Source organism: Xenopus laevis, chromosome 3L, assembly GCF_017654675.1.
Source record: "Xenopus laevis strain J_2021 chromosome 3L, Xenopus_laevis_v10.1, whole genome shotgun sequence".
NCBI classification, from domain to species: Eukaryota; Metazoa; Chordata; class Amphibia; order Anura; family Pipidae; genus Xenopus; species Xenopus laevis.
In genome coordinates this window covers 32,529,079-32,554,252 of record NC_054375.1, presented here as the reverse complement: position 1 = coordinate 32,554,252, position 25,174 = coordinate 32,529,079, and the positions used below count along the sequence as shown (strand labels likewise).

The window sequence follows — 25,174 nt, the reverse complement described above, 5'->3', positions numbered from 1 at the left end:
GCCATTCAAAGGAGAAATGGCTCAGGTTACACAGCAGATAGCGAATAAGCACTGTCCGTTATCCATTAGTTAACCTGTGCCATATAGCCGTTTTTGAATTTCCGTCATTGCTCCACAGCAGCTTGTTTATATGAACTAACACAGCAGTTTTACCAGTGCAGGGCAACAGTACATGATATTTTCATTACTTTAAAACACTTTCATTTTTTGGTGTTACTTGTACTTTAACAACATTGCCGCATTGTGAACATCCCAAACAGTGATGCATTCCCTCATTTATTTGGGCCAAAGTCATCTAGGTTTCTTTTTTTCATGGTTCCAAAGTCCGCTTTCTTTTATGGGGACTCCTATAGGACGGTGTAGGGGCTTCCTGAAACTCCATCTCATTAGGATAAGCATGTTATAACATGCCCCGATGCTTATTAAAAAGATGTAAAAATTCTTTGTATGTTAAGTTTTTCCTGCTGTGGCTGAAGCAATTGCAGGTTTTTCTCAGAATGACTGTTAACAGTATACTAAGGTTAATTTAAAGATGAACTAACTCTTTAATGGTGTTTTTGCTTCCTAAATAATGAATGTTGTGTATTGTTTTGGCAGTAAGCACCAATGGAAGCGACCCATAAAATGTGAGGTTCAGCTGTTCATATGCAAATGTTATATCCTAGTGAGCTTGCACTTAAGATTCTGATGTTTCCAGCAGAACAGAAGTGTATGCATACATCTAGGGCAACCCTATAGTCCATAATGAGGTTTTTTTTTTATATTTAGAAGAAGCATGAGTTCTGGATTTCTGCACCATAAGGACAATCAATTTAGGGGTGCGTGACAGCCTGCTTCATTACCAATTAATTAGGGAAACCAGTTTTTTTCATACTTAACCATAAAAATATTTTATTTTATCAATATCGATAAATGCTAGCCCGAGACAGAGAATATACACACAATGCTGACATAGAGATGGATAAAATACAAAGCAATGCAGCTTCATTTCAGATATGACTGGGCGAACCCAACTACTTTCCAAGGAAAGATGCCATTGGGTCATCCGGCCTCAGCCTTTTCATTCTGTAAGCTTCCATTTCTTCCTCCGTTGGCTCCCGACTCTCATATACACTGTTATACCCCCTTTTCCTCTCATCCAACTGCATCATTTCTTCTACCTGTTTAAGACGGGCCTCTTCTGCGTTCAATGCCTTCATTTGGAGAGGAGAAAAAAAAAATCTTCCATTTAGTTACTTTTTTCATAGATGAGCATAAAGAACAGCATGCTAAGAGAGGCACGGGTTTGCTTATTTCATTAAATTAACAATGAGCAGCTAATAAAAACATCAATGCAAGGCACAGTGTGCAAAAACAGCCAATTGCACGTACACAAGGCCTACAGTGAAATGAATTCAGCACTAAATTGATCCGGGGGACTGGTCCGATTACCTGGCTGATGGTTGGATGACATTCCATGCAGTAAGGCAAGTGGAACCTGATGCAAGCATATCTGTGTTCAACTTATATTAATGTGTTGGCAAGTCTTTTTTATTGTGAAAAAAAGGCAAAGTGGAATTGATTTAAATCACACCAGCCTAGTTTCATTGGAATGATTTCTTCCTAAATGCACAATATTGTTGCCGTTATACCAGTCTACATGGATTAAGAGAGCCGCCCTCACCTTTTTTAGCTTGTCCTTTTTTTTCTTTTCGTCATTGTCACTATCAGAATCTCCGCTCTTCCTGTGTTTCTTCTTTTTCTTTTTGTCTTTCAGTTTTTCTTGATGAATCTTTAAAAAAAAAAAAAAAAAAAGAGTTACAATAAAACCTATATATTAAGCACAATATTGTAATTATTAATGGTAAACCTGAGTGTAAGCCAAGCACATTTGCAAACATGTTATTGTCACCTGGTTAATCAAGTGTGATTGATCTAAACTTGTGACATGCACTAAGCAGAATTATTATACACTATGCATGTAAGGATCTTCTCAGGTTGTCAGCCCAGAGGACCGTTGCCCAATTCAGCTGATTTGGTACGCCAATCAGAGTCTGTATCTTAAAAGACCAGCCACCTATAATAATTTATGTTCGGTTTATAGAATAAAGAATATCCGCACACCGGTGACTTTTTGGAATGCGCCTTCTCATGAAAAATAAACCAGCCTAGAGAATTTTGTTGCTCTGCAGCACCATGTTAACCTGCCTTTCCCAGGCTTTGCAAATCTGGGTGTATGTTTTACAAGAAAGATCATCGACCTGGGGAAACTAAGCAGTTTAATTCATAACATATTGACACCCGACTGAATCTGGCTTTCCTTGTCCTTTAGGATACAAATGCCATGTAACCATATTCAGTGCTAACCTATTATGGATTATAAATAAAACATCTGTTGCACGTGTTTTCCAGGGAGTCTCCTTCATTTAAGTGTGTGCGTGTGTTTTCAGTCAATTATAGACAAGTTGCTACAATTATACTTGCGTCAGGTGCAGTTACGCAAAAGGAACCAATTATTCACAGAAAAATTCATGCTGCAGCAATGGTGAAAATCTGAATTTATTTATGCCAAAGACCAGGCAACGTTTCAGGCTCCTGCCCTTTCTCAAGCCTGCGTGTGTTTTCAGTACACCAGCTGCAGCTTAGTATATAGATAGATCACACATAACTTATGGAACATTTACAGAAATGTAAGCAGAGATGCAGCTGCAGTTATGAGCAAAATACCTTCCATTAATAGATCACACTATAAAAGCTTATAGGGTAACCGGGTCTCGCTGTATTGTCCAGGGCAATTTGAAATGAATATGAAATGTCAGAGACACAAGTCCAAGAACAATGTATTTTAAAAATGTAACAAAATACAAGGCAACGAGACATGGTATGCACAGATGAGTTAAAGTGTCCGTTTGTGAAAATGAATCATAATGCATATTATATAGAGCATATGACTGCATGGTACATGTGGTCCTACAGGCATTATATAGTATAGTATTTCAATTCAACGATGGTGAAGGGTAATGGTTAGTTAGCATTATAGCCTGAAGTGCGTGATTATTTGGCTCTCCACGATTACCATAAAAGAGCCACATTTAAACTTACCTCTACCAACGTTTTTGGCTTGGTCATTTCCTCTTCTGTGGGCATCAAGTCCTCTTCACAGATGTCCGTATTCTACCAAAAGAGAAAAGATCAAATGTTAACTAACCAGTAACATGGCTCAATAGTACAAAAAATTAACTCATATTATGGAGCAAACAGCCCCAAGTTAATATAGACTTGTTAACTGCAAGAGCATAAGGCTGATCCTGATTAACAGCAGCTCAATATGTGTTCAGAAATAAAAAGTGTTGGCCCTTGTGGGGGGAAAAAAAGCAGAGGGAACAATAAATCCTTCACACTCCGCATCCTGCAGTTAAAGGTTTTCATACAAAATACCTCTGCCTCCATTGCTTGGCAGAAATATTTGCAGGAAATAACAACACTTACATTAATGTCTTTGCCAGCTTCGCCTGTGCAGTAGGACATCTTGACAAAGGAGTGACAGCATTTGTAGCCCCATCTGCCGTCCTTCCAGTACGATCCCCAGATACACTGAAAAAGAAGAACAAATGTTTACCATATTGTGTACAAGTTAAGACTTCAAAGGTACAGAACTGCCCCAGTTTACATTTCTAAACTGAACATAAAATGTTAAAACATATTTTTATGCAGCAAACAGAAGAAAGGAAAAAACTAATGTAAAAAAAAAAAAAGAGAGAGAGAGAGAGACAGCATTCCTTTGCTTAGAATGATGAGCCACAGATTCCTTTTATACAGGTCTTTCTTTTTGGCTTTATGACTTCTGTGCAAATATGTCCTTAGTTCCATTGCCTCTAACGATGGCCATACACACCCGTATTTTATACAATTAAGGCTGTTTCAGCTACACGAGACCTGGTGCAAGGAAGGGCTTTCGCCAAGAGGCTGAACCCCAGTTTGGCCAAAATGGAAGGATAGGTTATACTAACTCAGAGGTCCCCAAAATTTTTTACCCGTGAGCAACATTCAATTGTAAAAACAGTTGGGGAGCAACAAAAGCCCCTGGTTGGGGATCACTGCCCTAACTCTATAACTCACTGGACAAGCACTTCTTTTAGTAATGTAACAAATCAATGTAATCCGTAGCTTTCCATACGAGTGGCCAAAACATACTTACTGTATATCGGGTTATATTTTCTGTTTCAAAATTATTCCTTATCCTTTTTGGAGTTATGGAAACAGGTCTACAAAGATCCCCCCCAAACTTCTAAGCTATTGATACAACACATTAAAGCCCATTATGTATATTACTACCGTCTGTTAATTACTTACTGTGTGATTGTTGATAAGAATGTCTTCTTCATATTTGGATTTGGCAACTGCCTTCTCCTGACCTTTAATGACTGTGCCGTGCCTGGAGTATTCCACATAGTCCTCTGTCTGGGCCAAAAGAAGCTCAACTGGTGGAATATTTAGGTGCTCTTGGCCTCCATACTGCAAAAAGGTGATAGAAACAGTTCAGCAAGTCTAGCAAAAACTGTGATCTCTTTGTGACATATGAATGTACTGCCTTATTTCTTATTGCACTCTCAGAAGTTTTCCCATAGATTAATAGATAATAGATTAATAGATACCTTCTCCAAAATGCTTTTCTTCTGTTCGTGTTCAAAATCTTCCTTTTTAACTTTAAACGATTGTGCCAAAACTTCAAGTTTTGTAGGATCGGCCTGCAGATGAACATCTGAGCCCTTCTCATAGGCTTCCCAGGCAAACACTGTGTGAGATTAAAAGGGGTTTTCAGTGGGATTTAGAACACTCAAACAATCTAACACATTTTGTTGGCACATTAATATAAAAGACTTGTCTAGCCTACAACTCACTTCCTCCTGCTTCTTAAACACACATTTCCATTCTGCAATGTTGTTTAGTGGACTGTGTAGAATTTGCCATCACCCACTATTTCTTTTTTTTTTTACAAAAAAATTCTACTCTAAAACAAAGGCTTTATTTAATATCACAATCTGAAAGCATCCACGCAAAAAGAATACAACATTAAAACAACTTACACTGTGTCTGTGCCATTGAAATCGTATCTCCAGTGTAACGAACAAAGTTATCACCAGCGTAACTAACTCTGTAGAAAAAAACAGAATGGATCAGTTTAAACAATAAGTTATAGAATACAAAATACCATTATGCTCAGCTTTTGCAAAAATAGTTGTGTTCCCTATGTACAGGTATGGGATCCTATACCTAGACTTCTAGGGAGCTGCAACTTGTCTGTGACGTGGAACACCAGTATTAAGATTATTAATAAAACCTATGTATGCTATGTAACCTATGTATAAGTTAGCTTCAAGTACAGGGAAATGTATAACTGTTACAAATAAATAGCAAATAAATAGGACACAATATGAGCCTTCCTGGATAATTAAATGACTTAAAGGAAAACTATACCCCCAAACAAATGTAGACCCTTATAACAATGTATTGTATATAACTTCTCATATGCAAAGCCCTGCCTCATGTAAATAAACCATTTTCATATGAATATACTTTTTTTTAGTAGTATGTGTCACTGGGTAATCCTAAATAGGAAATTGCCATTTTAAAGGGGAACTAGCGCAAGAATGAAAAGTTAATATTAGCTTCAGCACACCGAAATAAGAAACTTTCTAAATAAAACAAATTAAACATTCTGTACTGTTTCTGAAATAATCAAGTTATCTTCACTATTCCTCTCTCCTCATTCTGTCTTTATTCAGGAGTTGGGTGTCAGATGAATGATCCAATATATTTTATAGGGGGGGCTCCTTTTGCCGCCCTAGAAGATGTATTAGAGCTCACTCTATTAAAATCACCAGAAATCCTGTCTCTCTATATACAGCATTTGTGCAAAAGGCAGCTATTTTATTAGATTTTATTTGTACTGGAATCAGCTATTTGAGTGAGTTTTAATACATCTGCTAGGAAAGGGAGCCTCACCCTATAAGATATATCGGATCATTCATCTGACACCCAACTGCTGCATGAAGACAGAATGAAGAGAAGCAGATGCTGAGAGAGGAACATTGAATATAAACTTGATTTTTTCAGAAACCATGCAGAATTTTTAATTGATTGTATTTAGAAAGTTTCTTATTTCAGTATATAGAAGCTTATATAAAATTTTCATTTTTGCTATAGTTCCCCTTTAAGAACTAAAGTTCTGTTTCCTGTTACAGTTAGAGCGGCATTATTTCTTGTCAGGCGATCTCTAAGACAGCACAGATAATATACAATGGGAGCTCATAGGAAAAATGTAAATATTTACTTAAATATAGGAATGCACCGAATCCTCTAACCCCCGAATCCTCAGCGAAAGATTCGGCCGAATACCGAACCAAATCCTAATTTGCATATCCAAATTAGAGGTGGGAAGGGGGAAAACATTTTTTGCTTCCTTGTCTTGTTTCAAAAATCACGAGATTTCCCACCCACCCCTAATTTGCATATGCAAATTAAGGCTAGAATTCGGTTTGGCCATGCATAAGGATTTGGCCAAATCCGATTCCTGCTGAAAAAGGCCAAGTCCTGCCCGAATCCTGGATTCGGTGCATCCCTACTTAAATATATATTTCAGTTTGCTAAGATTCTTTAATATGCCACTTAATATGATATAAAATAACTGTTGCTTAAGTGTTCATTTTGGGGGTAAAGTTTTCCTTTATTGAAATCAAATGGCTAACAGTGCATTTTAGTCACCTGGCACACCTACTTGGCTTGTGAGGTTATGAAGTTAAAAAAAAAACCCCCACATACTATTGGGTGGGTGAGTACTTTAAGATATCAAGGCTTTGCTCAATGAATAATTTCTCTCTCTCATATTACAGCAGTTTAGTACATACTCTTCTGGTGTTTTTCCTGCATCAGCATATGGATTTCCCCTCATGGCTCTTGTTTTGGGATCGTAGTATGCAGAATTAAGGTTCAGATTCCTCAGGTACTACAGGAAGAAACAACAAGTTTTAGAAACAGGTGAAGAACACAAACACCTAAATGACTGATCATCACACTGTCTTATCTTCTCTCAAATGCGGCTCTTACCTTGGCAGTATCTTCACGAATACGCAAGTTTCTGACAGTAATTCGCCTCTTGGAATCAAAGTTCTGCCCTGGCATGTCAATGTCATCTGCATACTTATCTTCATCCTCATCCTCACTGTTACGATCCTTCTCCTGAAAGGCATATTGAAAAAATTTTGTATGCTGTAGTTCCCCCTTCTCTTGCAAAAAAATAATAAGTGTATATACATGTATGGGAAATCAGAACGAGCTATCACAACTAGAATAATGGCTTGCGACCTAATGTATAGTATTTAAATATATTAACGCAGAAACAGAGGTCTTTTAAATGCATTAAAACTGAAAATATATTAGTACTATAGTACCAATATACTATATTAGTACCAAGGAGAATATATATATATATATATATATATATATGGTATATTGCCCAAAAGAATCCAGCAATGAGTGTTCCAAATATGGACACATGATTTTTATGTACTACGGGCATTAGGACTTTGCTACTGAACAGTTGCTCCAATAAATTTCTATTTTACTTCACTCACTGCTGAGCGGAGCAGCTCTAAGAGGGCATTTGGGAAAAGTGACACCCTATGCTAGTGCCGTTTTGAAAAATCTCTCCTTAAAGGAGAACTAAACCCTAAAAAATAATATGGTTAAAAATGCTATATTTCACATACTGAACTGATTGCACCAGCCTAAAGTTTCAGCTTGTCAATAGCAGCAATGATCCAGGACTTCAAACTTATCACAGGGGGTCACCATCTTGGAAAGTGTCTGTGACACTCACATGCTCAGTGGGCTCTGAGCAGCTGTTGAGAAGCTAAGCTTAGGGGTTGCCGCAAATTATCAAGCAGAAAACGAGTTTGGTCTTAAATATAAGCTGTTGCTACAAGGCTGATTATTCAATTCTGATGCTATTTGCACTGGTTTCTGTGCTGCCATGTAGTAATTATATGTATTAATTACTAATCTGCCTTATATTGTGGCATTTATATTCTATGTGTACTGTATATCGTGTGTTGGTCCCTAAGCTCAGTAAGTGACAGCAGCACAGAGCATGTGCAGTGAATCAGCAGAAAAATAGATTTTTGTACTTACCGTTAAATCCTTTTCTCTTGTCCTACATTGGGGGACACAGGCACCATGGGGATGAAGATCCTGTTGCTTGGAGAAAGGACACTAAAAGGTTAAAGTGGCTCCTCCTCCTCCTGCTCTGGGCTTCATCCCCGCCTACCTCCTCAATCCTCAGTTTTCTGACCGAAGAAGAGATGACGAGCCCTACCAATTGCCCATGTGAAGAGAAGGAGCACCTCCCCAATGCAAGCTAAGCACGGTATGAACCACCTGCTGTTTGAAATTGTTGGTATTTGAACAACAAAAATTATATAAGATATTACCTGATCAATATTAACATGAACTAATACAGGGAGGGAAGGCCTGTGTCCCCCAATGTAGGACAAGAGAAAAGGATTTAACGGTAAGTACAAAAATCTATTTTTCTCTTGCCTAGATTGGGGGACACAGGCACCATGGGGACGTCCCAAAGCTACCCATGAGGGCGGGATTTTGTACCCCTAGTGTTCAGGGAATAACCACCTGCAACACTTTCCTGCCGAAGCTCGCTTGGCTGAGGCGAATGTATGCACCTTGTAGAATTTGGAAAAGGTGTGTGTGGATGACCACACTGCAGCCCTACAGACCTGTTCTGCTGAAGCCTGGAGAGGAACCACCCAAGAAGTGCTGAGTGAAGAAGTAGAATGAGCTGAACCCGGAAGGGTGTGGCCTTACCTCGTACCTCATAGGCCTTCAAGATTGTTGACCTAATCCATCTTGCATTGGAGGCCTTAGATGCCTTAAGGCTTTTCCGTGGTCCTTCTGGTAAGACAAAGAGGTTGTCTAGCTTCCTTCTACTCTTGGTAGCCCTGGTGTATGTTCTGAGAGAACGAACCACATCTACGTATGTAACTGTTCCAAATTTGTCTTTTGTTCAGGACAAAATGAAGGAACCAGCAGGTCCTGGTTAAGATGGAACTCCTTAGGAAGAAATCCAAGGTAGGTCTCAACACCGCCTTGTCCTTGTAAAAAATCAAAAATGGTGGACGACAAGATAGAGCTGCTAGTTTTGAAACTAGTCTAGCCAAAGTGATGGCTAATAGAAAACTACCTGAAGAGTCAGCAGAGTTAATGGAATTGAGCCAATGGCTCGAACGGTTGCTCCTGCAATACAGAAGGTACCATATTGAGATCCCAGGGAGGGATTGTATGACGGTATGGAGGTATCATCCTCAATGCTCCCTGTAGGAAGGTCTTGATGTTGGGCAGCATTGCAAGCTGCTGCTGCTGAAAAAGGATAGAGAAGGCCGATACCTGAACATTCAGTGAGCTGAGTGCCAGCCCTTATTTCTAAACCCTCCTGAAGGAATAACAATAGGCTACTTTCGTCCCAGGACTGTGGGTCTTTGGCTTTAGATTTACACCAGGATATGAATGTCCTCCATACCCTGTGGTAGATGCGTGCGAAGACGGGCTTTCTGGCCCTTAGTAAGGTCGGTATGGCCTTTTTTGGAACTCCTGATCTGGCTAGGATTATGGCTGCAAGTGTCATGCCGTTAAATCCAGCCATGGTGAACTCAGGTGGAGGATCAGTCCCTGAGATAACAGATCCATTCTGTCTGGAAGGTGGAATGGTGCGTCCACTGATGAACTTATGAGCTCTTCGAACCAAGTGTGGTGTGGCCAGTAGGGTGCCACTACAACTGTTTCTACCCTTCTTGATTACCCTTGGCAGAAGTGCCAGTGGTGGGAAGACATAGCTAGGTGAAACTGCCACGGAACCACCAGTGTGTCCATGCTAGGGCCAGAGGGTCATTGCTTCTTGTGAAGAACCTCGTAAGCTTGTTGTTGTACCTGGATGCCATTAAGTCTACTTCCGGAGTGCCCCACCTTGCCAGAATCAGTTGAAAAAACCTCTGGGTGTAGGCTCCACTCTCCCTGATCTAAGGTCTCTCGGCTGAGAAAATCTGCTATCCAGTTGTCCACTCCAGGGATACTGCGGAGATAGCTGGTAGGGCAGCTTGACTCCTTGTGCCTCCTTGGTGGTTGATGAAAGCCAACGCTGTCACATTGCCTGACTGTATTCTTACAGGTAGATCTTGAAGTCTGCCTGACCATTGGAGCAATGACAGGTAGATTGCTCTTAATTCCAGGATGTTGATGGGGAGTAGTTCTTTCTGTGACCAACGTCCCTGTACGGTTAGGTCTCCCAATACTTCTCCCCAACCTTGTAGACTGGCAACTGTTGTGATGACTGTCCACTGGTGATTGGGGAAGGGTTTTCCTGACGGAAGTGTTGTTGGTCAATGCCACCAACTGATAGAGGTTCAAACTAGATCTGATAGGGGAATCCTGCAGTTTAGGTTCGCTCAGTTCCTCCTCTGGTGTTGGAGTAAGGCTCTGCATGGCTCTGGTGTGGAGCTGCGCATATGGAATCGCAGGATGACACTATAGTCCCTAGCGCTCTCATGGCAACCTTAAAGGTACCTGATCCATTTTCTGCAGAGATGACAGGAGCCCCTGCATGGAGGTGATCTTGGATTGGGGAAGGAAGGCTCTTCCCAATGAAGAATCAAGCCCTAAATATTCTGTACTCTGGGAAGGTATGAATCGAGATTTTTGGAAGTTTATCTGCCAACCTAACAGCATTAGTGTCTGGAGATGAGTTGTGGCCAGTGCCATGGAACTGGCCTTTACAAGTTGGTCGTCCAGGTATGGTATGACACTCACTCCCTGCAGTCGCAGGTCCTCTAGAGCCGCAGCCATGACCTTTGTGAATAGCCTTTGCGCGGAGGATAGTCTGAAGGGGAGTGCCAGGGATTGCCAATGTTCTCCTGCCACTGAAAAGTGAAGGACCCAGTGGTGGTTGGGATGTATGGGGACATGCAGGTATGCATCTTTGATGTCGATCACCGCCCTGAAATCCTCTATGTCCAGGGACATTAGGACTGACTGGATGGATTCCATCTTGAAGTGGTGCTTCTTTACATGGTCGTTTAGTGCCTTTAGGTCTAGCACCAGGTGAAAAGATCCATAATTTTTGGGTACTATAAACAGGTTTAAGTAGAAACCGAAGCCCCTTTTACCCTTGAGGGAACGCCATTACTCCCGCGGAGGCAGTCAGGGTGTGTGGAAACCACATGGAAAGCTGAGTGCCTGGGTTCTGTGGTAGGGAGCCTTGAGATGGAAAATCACCTCGGAGGTAGCTGAGCGAATTCTATGAGATAGAAATGATCTGTAGGACCCAGGGTTCCACTACTCTATGCCGTCACACCTCCCGAAAGTGACTTAAGCGTCCGCCAAAGGGTTTAGCTTTCAGGGGTGGGCACCTCCTCATGCGGAGGCTGTTTGTCCCGTGCGGGCTTAGGTGCTGCTCTGCTTCCTGACCAAGAAGTGCTCTGCCTTGACTGGAATCTGGGGCGGGTCGGAGCTTGTTGCTTTTCATGTTGGGACCTCTGGCTCTGTAGCTTGAGAATTTTCCTTCTCTGTTCAGCACCAAAAAGTTTTTTTTTTTTTTTTTTTTTTTTTTTTTTTCCGAGAATGGGAGACCAAGCAGAGACCACTTCAAGGTAAGATCTGTTGACCAGTTTTTTAGCCAAAGGAAACGTCTGGCTGCAATGGATTATGCCGAAGCCCTTGTGACGAGCTTAGCCGCGTCCAGGACTGCTACGCAAATTTATGTATTTGTGTCCGCTATCGGAGCTAGAAAGAGGTATGTGGAGGGGTCTTCTGAGCCATGAGTTGGGCCACCTGTTCCACCCAAACTTCCATTGACCTGGATACCCATGGGGTGGCAATAATAGGTCGTAGAGTTCTGCCTGCTGCTGTAAAAATCGACTTGCAGAAACCCTCAAGACGTTTGTCGATAGGATCGTTAAAGGAAGCCGCATCGACTACTGGAATGGTGGTGGTCTTTGACAATTTAGAGACCGGTGGGTCCACTGCTGGGGGTGAAGACCAAGGTCTGTAAAGTAAAAGGATAAGTTTGAGTAAAGAGATGGAAAAATAGATTTTTGTACTTACCGTTAAATCCTTTTCTCTTGTCCTACATTGGGGGACACAGGCACCATGGGGATGAAGATTCTGTTGCTTGGAGAAAGGACACTAAAAGGTTAAAGTGGCTCCTCCTCCTCCTGCTCTGGGCTTCATCCCCGCCTACCTCCTCAATCCTCAGTTTTCTGACCGAAGAAGAGATGACGAGCCCTACCAATTGCCCATGTGAAGAGAAGGAGCTCCTCCCCAATGCAAGCTAAGCACGGTATGAACCACCTGCTGTTTGAAATTGTTGGTATTTGAACAACAAAAATTATATAAGATATTACCTGATCAATATTAACATGAACTAATACAGGGAGGGAAGGCCTGTGTCCCCCAATGTAGGACAAGAGAAAAGGATTTAACGGTAAGTACAAAAATCTATTTTTCTCTTGCCTAGATTGGGGGACACAGGCACCATGGGGACGTCCCAAAGCTACCCATGAGGGCGGGACTTTTTACCCCTAGTGTTCAGGGAATAACCACCTGCAACACTTTCCTGCCGAAGCTCGCTTCGGCTGAGGCGAATGTATGCAGCTTGTAGAATTTGGAAAAGGTGTGTGTGGATGACCACAATGCAGCCCTACAGACCTGTTCTGCTGAAGCCTGGAGAGGAACCACCCAAGAAGTGCTGAGTGAAGAAGTAGAATGAGCTGAACCCGGAAGGGTGTGGCCTTACCTCGTACCTCATAGGCCTTCAAGATTGTTGACCTAATCCATCTTGCATTGGTGGCCTTAGATGCCTTAAGGCTTTTCCGTGGTCCTTCTGGTAAGACAAAGAGGTTGTCTAGCTTCCTTCTACTCTTGGTAGCCCTGGTGTATGTTCTGAGAGAACGAACCACATCTACATATGTAACTGTTCCAAATTAGTTTTTTGTTCAGGACAAAATGAAGGAACCAGCAGGTCCTGGTTAAGATGGAACTCCTTAGGAAGAATCCAAGGTAGGTCTCAACACCGCCTTGTCCTTGTAAAAAATCAAAAATGGTGGACAACAAGATAGAGCTGCTAGTTTTGAAACTAGTCTAGCCAAAGTGATGGCTAATAGAAAACTACCTGAAGAGTCAGCAGAGTTAATAGAATTGAGCCGATGGCTCGAACGGTTGCTCCTGCAATACAGAAGGTACCCTATTGAGATCCCAGGGAGGGATTGTATGACGGTATGGAGGTATCATCCTCAATGCTCCCTGTAGGAAGGTCTTGATGTTGGGCAGCATTGCAAGCTGCTGCTGCTGAAAAAGGATAGATAAGGCGGATACCTGAACATTCAGTAAGCTGTGAGAGACAGCGAGGCTGGAAACGCTCAGTACTGGAGAGAGAGATGCGGATCCAAAATGGCCGCCAGAGAGGTTTCCCGGGCTTTGGTATAGTACTTTAGTAAGATGGCGCCCGTGAGGCGTGTGTGCAGCGACTCGTGCACAATGAAATAGACGCAGCGCCAGATGGTGGCGCGAAAGATCGCTGGGAATGGCACTGAGTTACCAATGCGGGGACTACTTTTAGTGCTGTTGTCCCATTATGATCTACATATATAAAAGCATTGTTAGAATTCTGTTCCATGGAAAATATTACTTAATATTGATTCATGAGAAAATGTATATTGTAACCTTAACATAAATATCAATAAATATCAAATAAAAAGCATGAAACAGGAGGGTGATTTAGACAAACTGTGTGTTGACAGTGTCTTTATATCTACTGATGACCAGCTAAAGGTCTACTGGTAGATCCCATCTACCTTTTGGACATCCCTGGCCTAGGGAAATCTTTGTCAGAGAATAGCAGTGAAAGTGAAACTAAATGCCTAGGAAAATCTCTGTGAGAAAATAGCAGTGAAAGTGAAACTAAATGCCTAGGAAAATCTGTGTGAGAGAATAGCAGTGAAAGTGAAACTAAATGCCTTTCTGCAGAGCTGACAGGCAGCATGTAATGGGGGGAGGGAGGAGGGAATTAACTTACCTCCTCGTGCCAGCCAGGAATGCTCAATAAAAGACATACCCTCCGTCGTGGCTACTGGTGCAGCCTCCGGAGAGCGGGAACCAGTGCCCAGGGTAGTGTGGGGGGGAGCTCCCCAGCCTGCAGCCTCCGTAGAGCGGGAAGGCTATAGAGCATCTTCAGATCAGAAGTCCTTGGCTGGAGGGGTTCTGGAAGAGAAACACTGACCCCCAGTAGTGGCATGATACTGAATAAATCTGTACCATTGCTCCCAGCCACGAAGTGTCCATCCTCCTTCTGAGGACACTAAAAGAAAACTGGGGATTGAGGAGGTAGGCGGGGATGAAGCCCAGAGCAGGAGGAGGAGGAGCCACTTTAACCTTTTAGTGTCCTTTCTCCAAGCAACAGAATCTTCATCCCCATGGTGCCTGTGTCCCCCAATCTAGGCAAGAGAAAATTGGACTCTATGGTCTGGCGTTTTCCATTGTGCTTTAACAATGTCACCCAGCTGTTCATAGGCTGGAAAGACACAAGAAGACTTCTTTTGCCTCTTAAAAATGTTAGTGGTTCGCTCTGCTAAAGGTGGGGTGTGCCTGAATCAGGCTCTCGACCTCTCATTGTGATCTAGGGGTATCCTGATCCTATTCATCTGCGGATAGGATCTGTCCCTCTTCCCAATGCCTCTTCCTGTTCATCAGGCAAAACTGGTGGGGAAAGGGGAGGTCGCTTTGTGGCCGACTGCCGAGTGACCGGTCTGTGAGGCTCTGTAGATAGATGCTGTAGGACCTTATCTAGAGTCTCTGGAACTCTGGCTAGGTTTTGTAGACCCGCTAGAGATAGAGCGTACACCAATTCAGAATCCAAGCTCGTTTGATTAGCCGTAGCTGTCGCAGAGCTGGCTGGTAGGGCTGTGTGGGATTGTAATTGTGCAGTGACTGCTGCAGTCTTACAGGCTTCACATATTGGCTCAGCCAAAACACTAGCAAATTTAGGTCTGCAAGTAGCCCATGCCAAATACTAAATTGCATTGGTGGTACATGCAGTTGCCTGCTTGGGAAGGGACTGGTCATCTGCCCTGCCTGCATGGCTATACTATGTAGTGCAACCCAGTAAGTAAGATATTGGGGAAATATTAGGAGAGTCCAGAGGAGTGAACCACTTCTCCCTTAGAGTGCGATCTGTGGAGACAGAGGGAAGTAGTGAAAAACCCCACAGTAGGTCCCATAGAGAGAGGGAAGTGTTAATCCCCTAGAGAAAGAGTAAGGGAAGTGTAACTACCTGTTCACCAAGGTAGGAAGGAATGGTGCCTTGTTCTTCTCTGTGAGAGACAGTGAGGCTGGAAACGCTCAGTACTGGAGAGAGAGATGCGGACCCAAAATGGCCGCCAGAGAGGTTTCCCGGGCTTTGGTATAGTACCTTAGTAAGATGGCGCCCGTGAGGCGCGTGTGCAGCGACTCGTGCACAATGAAATAGACGCATCGCCAGATGGTGGCGCGAAAGGTCGCTGGGAATGGCACTGAGTTACCAATGCGGGGACTACTTTTAGTGCTGTTGTCCCATTATGATCTACATATATAAAAGCATTGTTAGAATTCTGTTCCATGGAAAATATTACTTAATATTGATTCATGAGAAAATGTATATTGTAACCTTAACATAAATATCAAATAAAAAGCATGAAACAGGAGGGTGATTTAGACAAACTGTGTGTTGACAGTGTCTTTATATCTTCTGATGACCAGCTAAAGGTCTACTGGTAGATCCCATCTACCTTTTGGACATCCCTGGCCTAGGGAAATCTTTGTCAGAGAATAGCAGTCTGTGAGAGAATAGCAGTGAAAGTGAAACTAAATGCCTAGGAAAATCTGTGTGAGAGAGTAGCAGTGAAAGTGAAACTAAATGCCTTTCTGCAGAGCTGACAGGCAGCATGTAATGGGGGGAGGGAGGAGGGAATTGACTTACCTCCTTGTGCCAGCCAGGAATGCTCAATAAAAGACATACCCTCCGTTGTGGCTACTGGTGCAGCCTCCGGAGAGCGGGAACCAGTGCCCAGGGTAGTGTGGGGGGGAGTTCCCCAGCCTGCAGCCTCCGTAGAGCGGGAAGGCTATAGAGCATCTTCAGATCAGAAGTCCTTGGCTGGAGGGGTTCTGGAAGAGAAACACTGACCCCTAGTAGTGGCATGATACTGAATAAATCTGTACCATTGCTCCCAGCCACGAAGTGTCCATCCTCCTTCTGAGGACACTAAAGAAAACTGAGGATTGAGGAGGTAGGCGGGGATGAAGCCCAGAGCAGGAGGAGGAGGAGCCACTTTAACCTTTTAGTGTCCTTTCTCCAAGCAACAGGATCTTCATCCCCATGGTGCCTGTGTCCCCCAATCTAGGCAAGAGAAAAGAAGATGGGGAGCTACTGGGGCATCTTTGGAGACACATCTTTGCTGCTAAAGGGCTGCGGTTGACTTGGGCTGGTACAAAAACTCAAAAACATAATATACAACATTTCTAGCTACTTCTTTAGTTAAGCTTTAGTTCTATTTTAAGACCCATTCTACAGTCAACAGATGATACTATTAGAATAAAGAGATGATTGCTTAATTATACACCCAAGTCAGCAATAGGCGAGGATTAAATAGCCAGTTCTACTAATCAGAACTGTTGTTGGATACCTGTGACTATATAGTATAAAAGCATCAACTCCCTATTTTAAAAGAATAGGTTAGTCTTTTATTAGTGTTTTCAGCAACAGACAGAAATCCCATCTCTCTACAGTGAATATTTGTGCTCAAGTCAGTTATTTTGTTAGATTTTGTTGTGTTGGAATCAGTTAGTAGAGATAGCTGTAATAATCTGTTAGAAATAGGAGCCAACTCCAGCATGGAGAGACAGATCTGCTCTGTTCTGATTTTTTTTCTCTGTTTCTTATTACAGCAAGCTGAGGTTTATATTAAGCTTTCATCTTCGCAACTGTTTTAACCGCGTCGGTCAAGCCAGGCCGGGATAGCAGAGCTGCATACTCCAATAAGTGATAAAGAAGAACCTCATACACTGAAGTAACACTGCATGCAAAACATCCCTTTTTAAAAATGAAATGGAAAGTACCCTCAATGTTCGCTTTGGCCTAGGCATCTTGCACACCGCCCAGAAAACACCATCTAGTGGTGAATAGATGGTACTGGCCAATAGCAGTATGACATGGCAGCTACCGCTAATGTATAAATAAGCAGAAAAAAATCATGCTGTCACCCAGAAAACAGCACATGTTCTGTGAACTAAGATTGCTCAGCAGCAAAAAAAAAAAAAAAAATGCAATATATAAAGGTCTTAATCATGCTGAAACATTCTGTATCAAATAACAAGCTTCTTACGGTCTGCGAGTTCTGCTCATCTTCTCCCCACTGGTGTCTTGGGGAGCTCTAGAGTAAAGAAAGCAATATGGATCACAAAACAGTCACACATTTTACAGAAAGTAATGCTGCATAATGTACACGGAATTATATACCCTAAAAAGAGAATATTTAGGGGGTTATTTATCAAAGGTCGCGTTTTAGAGGTTTGTGTGTTTTTTTTTTTTTTATACCTTGAATGAACGCACGGCTCGAATGTTTTCTAATTTATGAAAAACTTGAACATCATGAAGCCTTTTAGCATCTTCAAATGGTCTTCTATATGACCCTGCCAGGTTTTAGCTGGAATATTTTCGGATTCAAGCTGCGGGTTATAATAAATATAGAAAAATTTGAGGTGCTTTTTAACAGAAAATTCGAGTTTTGACTGAAAAATACCCTCGGAAACTAGAATTTTTAGGGTAACAATCAACTCGACCTTTGATAAATAAACCCCTTACAGTAGTGCACTATGCAAGCTAGATGCATTTGCAGGGCTTTGGAATGTAGATCTCTTTTTGAATACAAACAAAATATACCCCCTTCCTTTTTGCCATAAGCTATTTCAGTTTGACTAATATAGAAAAGGCGCATAAATACTGAATCTGGACTTCCAAAAATAAATCTGAATGCACATTTTTTTTTTATTTTACACAGACCTACACGATTCAACTGATTGAAAGGAAGCCATAATATTCTGCCTGTACTGTAGAAAGTCGTTTTGTATTCACTGCTTACCACTTGCTCCGACAGCTTTCCTGAGGCCAACTCTTCCTGCAGTTTTTGAGCTTTTAGTGTGCGTTTTGCCTACAAGAAAGCAATACAAATACTTAATCAACAGCTTTCAAGGCTCAATTCTCAAATCGAAGAGACGCAAAATGAAGAATCTATAATTTCTTAAATATGGCAGATTCATGAAGTTGATAAAAATAAAAATCAACATACCAAGTCCACCTTAGAATGCTCCTCCACAATCCTCGTGTGTTCCTCTGGGTTATAGCCATTCCACCGATCCCTCTTGCCATCATAGTCTAACATCAGCTGTGGCTGCTCATATTCATCTGGTGCTATACTTACCCCTGTAAATCTTGCACCAACTCTTCTGGGCCTCTGTTAAATAAATATGTAACGGATTGTAGAACTACAGAACAATATAACACAGTCTTTGGTATTGAACCTTTAAAGGGGAACCGTCACCCAAAAAAATTATTCAAAATCCTATTTTATCACATGAATCAAGCAAAATTAACTTTAATTACACTATATAAATTATTTGAATCTTGTTTCTTTCAGTCTGGGAATTCATAATTATAGCAAGCAGGCAGGAGCCATTTTGTGGACACTGTTATTAAGACAAGCCTTGTATCATCTCAGAATCTTGTTTGTGCACCAGAAGGGTACACCCTATGTCCATCTCCATGCCATGGCTACACAATTAAATGGTTAACAGAATGGGGGAATGTTGGGAGAGCAGTGACATCTAGGAAGTGCTGAATGGAAAGTGAAAGTAATTGTCTGCCCCGCCTCTATGCCCAAGGCATAGAGGAGGGGCAGACAATATTTGATTGACAGCTGATATTTTTAAATGAGCTTACAACAGCTATAAATGCTTTAATAAAAAAATAGAAATTGGATTTCGTGCTTAATTTGAAAATGACTTTTATTATACAGATTCTTGTGTCTGGGTGACAGGTCCACTTTAAATGATTAATTAACCGCCTGATAATATGCAGTATTCTTTAAATTTGCATTCGAAAAAAAAAAAAAAAAACTTACTTCAAAGCAATCTTTCTTTTTATGTGTCAATGATCCGCAGTTCTCACATGCCCCCTGCCGATATTTTGTTGTGATAGAACCCTACAAATGGGTAAAATATACAAAATAAAAAAAAATAATATAGGATATAGTTCATGTATAAAAGTCCATCAACAAAAAAAAGTAGAGTTACTCATTTGCACTGATAACATATATTAAGAAACAGTAAATTTTCCCTGCAGGGTTGAAGACCTGATTTGTATAACATAGTGCAATTACAGAAAAACGTCCTATTTGCCTAGCGAGCATCCTCTTTTTCTTAGAACGCATCTGACTATTTTTAAATAATCCTGTTAAAACAAAACGTACCTCCTTGACTCCTTTTTTGTACCATTCATCCATTTGTGAGAAATATTTCTGCTTCTCATCCTGAGGCCTTTGGTGTTTTAATGTTGGTCTCTTCGAAGGATCCACGTACCATGGAACAGAGGAAATGTACTGTGGAATGTGAGGGTTGATATCTCTGGTAGAAGACAAATATTTAGCAGAACATTCTTCATAAAATTAAATCAGATGTGCAGCAGATATTTTCTTTTACAAAGCCTAGCAATATTTAAAAAAATAATATCAGGAAGGAAAAGTCTAAACACCTAGAGGCACATTTATCAACATTCGAATTTCAAATACATGTAAGTTTTTTTTAACTCACATGAATAAGATTTTATTTGAAAATCGATTGTGCCAAATTTGAACAAAATCCATTTGGGGTTTTTCTCCCAAAAAAAATGTCAAGAAGGATCCAAACATCTCCAAATTGATCACTGCACCTCTCTTATTGACTCATACAGTAATTCGGCAGGTTTTAGGAGGCAAATAGTCAAATTCTTAAAGGGCCAGAGTTTGATAAATCTTGAAAATCTAATTAAATTTTTTTCAAAAACTCAAATCAACTTTTGATAATTCCCTCATCGAATTTGACAGTTTTGACCCTTAATAAATCTGCCCCCTACTGTACATTTTTTTTTATTAACTAAAGGGGTGAAAACAGAATTACAGACAGCTATTATATTGTGATCAACAGACATGTATATTTTACTACAACACCAGAGTAGTACACCATTTCTATTGCATTTTAAATAAAGGGGGGGGGGGGTGTTACAAATATGCAACAGGAAGCTTATAAACAATGATAAAAATCAGGAAGCTGGGTGACTGTCCCAGCATGCATCCCACAGATCCATCACAGCACTACAGAACACTAAGCATAGTCTTAAACTTACTTTCCTTCTTCATCCACTTCAGCTGGGGCATTACCCAACTTTCTCTGTTCTTCCAGTTCCTTCTTTTTCCTCCAATCTTCTCTTGTCATTTTTTTGGGCTCCTCCAGCCCACCTGGCTCACCTCCCTGGGGAGTCGCCATGATATCTGTTCCCCCAAGCATATCCAAATGTTACACTGTAATACAAAAACATTATACTTGTCATGTCTATTGATAGAATTTAAAAAGGTGTTGTAAGACATATATATTTTGACAAAGAGGACAGCAAACTGAAGATTGGTCATGAGCCAATGTGGGATTATAATTTTCTACTATGCTGTCTGTCCTCTCTGTTTTATATCACTAATCCTTCATATAGCACTATACAGCGCTATATACACCAAAGTGTATTAATTTAAAGTTAAATTGTCAACAGATCATGGCCCAAAGTGATAGGGGCATTTACAAAGTTATGGTATACCAGTGGAAAGCAGTTCCTTCTCCACAACCATAATATGCTGGTAAGGAGACTGTGTGATATGCACAGCAGTTTGGACAGTATATCCCTTTTCAACATGCAATGTTAGTGTAATGAATAAAACTTGGGCTGATCATAATTTTGCCTATTGTTTTAATCATGAAAAATGTATGGTTTTTGTTATCTCCTCAGCTAAAAAGGGCAAGCGGGGAAAAAGAAGTTACTCCATGTTTAGTCTTGAGAAGTATTCTAATTATATTACCAGAACACTGATATTTGCCTATGCAGAATGGTCTTCTATTTATCTATTTTACCCATGTAACTAATATGGGCCTCTAGCACAAGAAAACAGGCTTGTCAATGGAAAAATCATTAGGAAAAAATCATTTAACATCTTTAGAATCTTAAGAAAAATGTAAAAAATAAATATTAGGATAAGACTTGGAGCCTATTAACTTATATGTATCTTGAGGGTTTGTCCCTTCGCTGCTTACTAGACGGTAGCAACTCTAAACAGCAAAGCAAATTGTTTCTACTTAAAGGAGAAGGAAAGCTCCAAGACAGTTTTTTGGCAACAGATTAGCCACAATAATGCAAGCTAGAATGCTATATTTATTCTGCAGAATGCTTTACCTTACCTGAGTAAACATCTCTAGACACTGTCTCTGTTTGTTTAGGATAGAAGCTGCCATATAAGATTGGTGTGACATCATTTACTGCCTGAGTCTCTCCCTGCTCACTTACAGCTGTGAGCTCAGATTACAGCAGGGATGGGAGGGGGAGAGGAGCAAACTGAGCATGCTCAAGCCCTGCCCTGGAGGTTTATGCTGAAAACAAGTCTGATACAGAAGCCCATATGTACACCATAGAAGGAAAGAAATGTGGTGTTTCTTTTGACAGAGGACTCAGAGCAGCATTACTTTGAGGGTTTACTGCCGTATTTATATAGACCTTTCTGATAAAGCTAACTTCTCCTTTAACGAGAAAAAAAAACACCAAGACACTTTTAACTTTAAATTCGCAAAGTCTTTATTAAGAAATAACTTACAGATTCTCCTCTTTAGAAACGGATTTCTCCTCCCTGCCTTCTATAGGAGATAGCCAGGGAGGAGAAATCAAGTGTCACGTGATGGACCATTGCCCTGTCACCTTTTCTGAAGAGGAGCGCAAGGGGAGAATCGGTTATTTCTTAATGAAGACTTTGCAAATTTAAAGTTAAAAGTGTCTCGTGTTTGTTTTTCGTTAAGTGGAAACAAATTTTTTTTTAAATATTTTTTATGCTACTGGTCACACATTTTTCTTAAAATGTTTTAGACATTTTCTACTTTAATAAGTAAATATAGAGCAGCAGTGTCAAAACAGAACAGCATCTCTCAGCACACATCCTAGTGGGTTCTATCCTCAGGCTCAGGATTCCAAGGTGTCATTGTCACAACCACAGTGTCTCCAGCAGCAAGGCAAAAGTGCAACTATTGAACCCCGGCCCCTATTATGACAGCACAAACAGGCAGCTTTGCATATCTCGGAATGGGAGCACAGAGCAATCAGTACAGTATAAAGTAGTACAAAGAGAACAAATCACATTATGCTCGGGTCATTTATTGAAAGACAGCAATCATACAAAAGTTATGTCCAACAAATAGTAGCGACCGACTCCCATTGATATCGGCAGATAGGCAATACATGCAGAGATATTAGTAGTAGCCGATATAAATCTTTCAACCCGTCTGATCGACTGAACCACCGATTGCCATGGCAAGAAAAACGACGGAACAATCCACACACAGTCAGAAAATCGTGCAAATATTTGTTTTGTACGATAGTATCTTTGTGTCTATGGCCAGTTTTTAGTTTTTAATAAGGAGAAACAAACCCCTTATTAAAAAAAAAAACCCTACCCCCATAGACCCCCCTCCCTATTCTCCCCCCAGCCTAGCTGTTACCCCGGGCAAATGGCCCTAACTTTTTACTTACACCTCGGTGCAGATTAAGGTATCGGAGTTCACGGCAGCCATCTTCCGGGCCTGGTGTCTTTTTCCAGCGTTTCGGGCAATTTCCGTCAATTTCGGTGTCTGCACAGTTGTCACTCCGGGATCCGGTAAATTGCTCCAACTGCGCATGCGCCGCCACGTCGGTCTCATTTCTCAGATTAACGAAGACCCGGAAGATGGCTGCCGTGAACTCCGATCCCTGAATCTGCACCGAGGGGTAAGTAAAAAGTTAGGGGCATTTGCCCGGTATAGCATCTAGGCGGGGGGGTCTATGTGGGGTAGGGTTTTTTTTTAATAAGGGGTTTGTTTCTCCTTTAACAAGGGAACTGTGTACAGGCAGCATGGGAGCCTTTTGTGAGGGAAAAGGCACAGTAACCATGGCATTATCAAGCCTGGTAACAAAAGAACAAGCACAACAATGTACAGCCTTTGGGTAAAAATAAAAAGCAGATCCCATCAACTGACAACCATTATAAGAGATTTATGTCAGGGGGTAATAAAATGGAGACAGATCGTTCTCCGTGCGTGTCATATCTGAGATACAAAAGCTTAGGTCAGTCTCCTTATGGGTAGCAGTAGCATTGGATTTGCAATCTGATCCCCCTACTTTTTGATGCGCCACTAAATTCACCCCCATCCAAGCAGCACTTCTGTCCAAATCTACAAAGCAACAAGCTCCCTCATTACCACCAGCAGCACCGCAGATAAACATAGACCACCATCCTTTACCTTTTCCGCAAACGATATCCACTAGGAAAGGAATAGGTTCCTTCCGTCGCACAAAGCTCGCGTCTATTTCCGGCTCGCGGACCTCACACTGACATCACGTGACTACATAGTTTCGCAAAAAAAACAAAAAAACCGCAACGTGAACTTCCTGTTGTGAAACGTAGCGGTGACATCAAATCACACCATGTGATCACAAAGCAAAAACAAAAAAAAAACAATCTGTAGTTTATTGCCTATACGTGCCTGGGATAGCTTACGGCTGTTAATTATTTAATATAAATACATAAAATAAGGATCTGCTGTATTGATATACCAGTCCTGTAAGTTGCCACAGGCAACCCAGCTGGTCGTTAGCAACTTCGGTCCCCACCACAGCTGTACGGCGCGCAACCGAGGACGCGCGCGCGTAATTGTGCGCAATCGAGGACGCGCATGCGTAATTGTGCGTAATCGTGCGCAATCGAGGACGCGCATGCGTAATTGTGCGTAACCGTGCGTAACCAAGGACGCGCGCGTAATTGTGCGTAACCGTGCGCAATCGACGACGCGCGTGCACAACTGCGCGCAGCCGAGGGCGCGCGTGCGTGGTCGTGCGCTAAAGCACTTCGACTTTACGCAGCGCACCCACTTTTCAATATGGGAACACTTGCCAGACTAGGGGTAAGCTGCACATAAGGTAAGTGCCTGGCGCCCCCAAACTTTGCGCCCTAGGCACGTGCCTCTTGTGCCTACCCCTAGTCACGGTGGCTGCTACTGGCTGAGTTTATTGTGTCTGTGTGTTGTCTTACACTCTGCTGACCTGACTCCAATAGTAGCAGGGCTGGGGAACGTCAGGCTTAAATCAGACTGTCCTAAAACAACAACAAGCTGCCACCTCCAGAGCTTCAACACTGACGAAGCAGCCAACAAAAATAATAAATTAGCTAAACGAGGGAACTACACTGCTAGATCATTTCGTTAAAAGGGCAAAAAATGAAAAAACTTGATATTTCTGATTAAAACAGCAACTAAACTAAAATATGCCGAACTTTGGAGATTCACAGCTGCATGCAAATTCTGCATGAAACGTGTGCAAATCCCTAGGGTTGCCACCTTTTCTGGAAAAAAAATCCTATATATTTATCTTTTTTCCCTATTAATAATATTGGGTTTAACCAGGTGGTGGCAACCCTAATTACAATAGGGTTGCCATCTGGCCGTTAATAATGTTGGTTGATCCCAATGTTATTAATACCGAAAAAAGATAAATATATATCAAAGCTGTTTTTTTTTTTACAGAAAAAGCAACAACCCAAATCCCAACTAGTGTTGCCACCTTTTTCTGGAAAAAAATACCGGCCTTCCTATGTATTTATCTTTTTTCCCTATTAATAACATTGGGATCAGCCATCATCAGGGCCATTCCTGCCATGAGGCAAGGTGAGTACTTTGCCTCAGGCGGCAGAGAACGGCCAGTTACAAGGGGAGGCAAAAAGCCGCCTCCTGTAAC

The 25,174-nt window shown here is 41.5% G+C and overlaps 1 protein-coding gene across 2 annotated transcripts; it reads right to left on the bottom strand.

Moving 5' to 3' along the window:
* Positions 1-862: 862 nt before the first annotated feature.
* Positions 863-23,838, bottom strand: slu7.L (SLU7 homolog, splicing factor L homeolog). 2 transcript variants are annotated; one of them, XM_018252041.2, is made up of 16 exons: positions 23,686-23,838; positions 20,510-20,684; positions 19,599-19,752; positions 19,251-19,331; positions 18,420-18,584; positions 18,213-18,281; positions 17,457-17,504; positions 7,087-7,218; positions 6,888-6,985; positions 5,067-5,134; positions 4,635-4,774; positions 4,333-4,494; positions 3,469-3,573; positions 3,082-3,153; positions 1,664-1,771; positions 863-1,193 (listed from the first exon to the last, which is right to left on the bottom strand). In XM_018252041.2, the coding sequence occupies exons 2-16, from the start codon at positions 20,668-20,670 to the stop codon at positions 1,014-1,016; spliced, it is 1,743 nt and encodes a 580-aa protein (XP_018107530.1). In that variant the 5' UTR covers positions 20,671-20,684; positions 23,686-23,838; the 3' UTR covers positions 863-1,013. The 2 variants fall into 2 exon arrangements, with proteins under 2 accessions (XP_018107530.1, XP_041442027.1); XM_041586093.1 differs by lacking the exon at positions 23,686-23,838 and adding an exon at positions 22,940-23,087.
* Between the last annotated feature and the right edge of the window lie 1,336 nt (positions 23,839-25,174).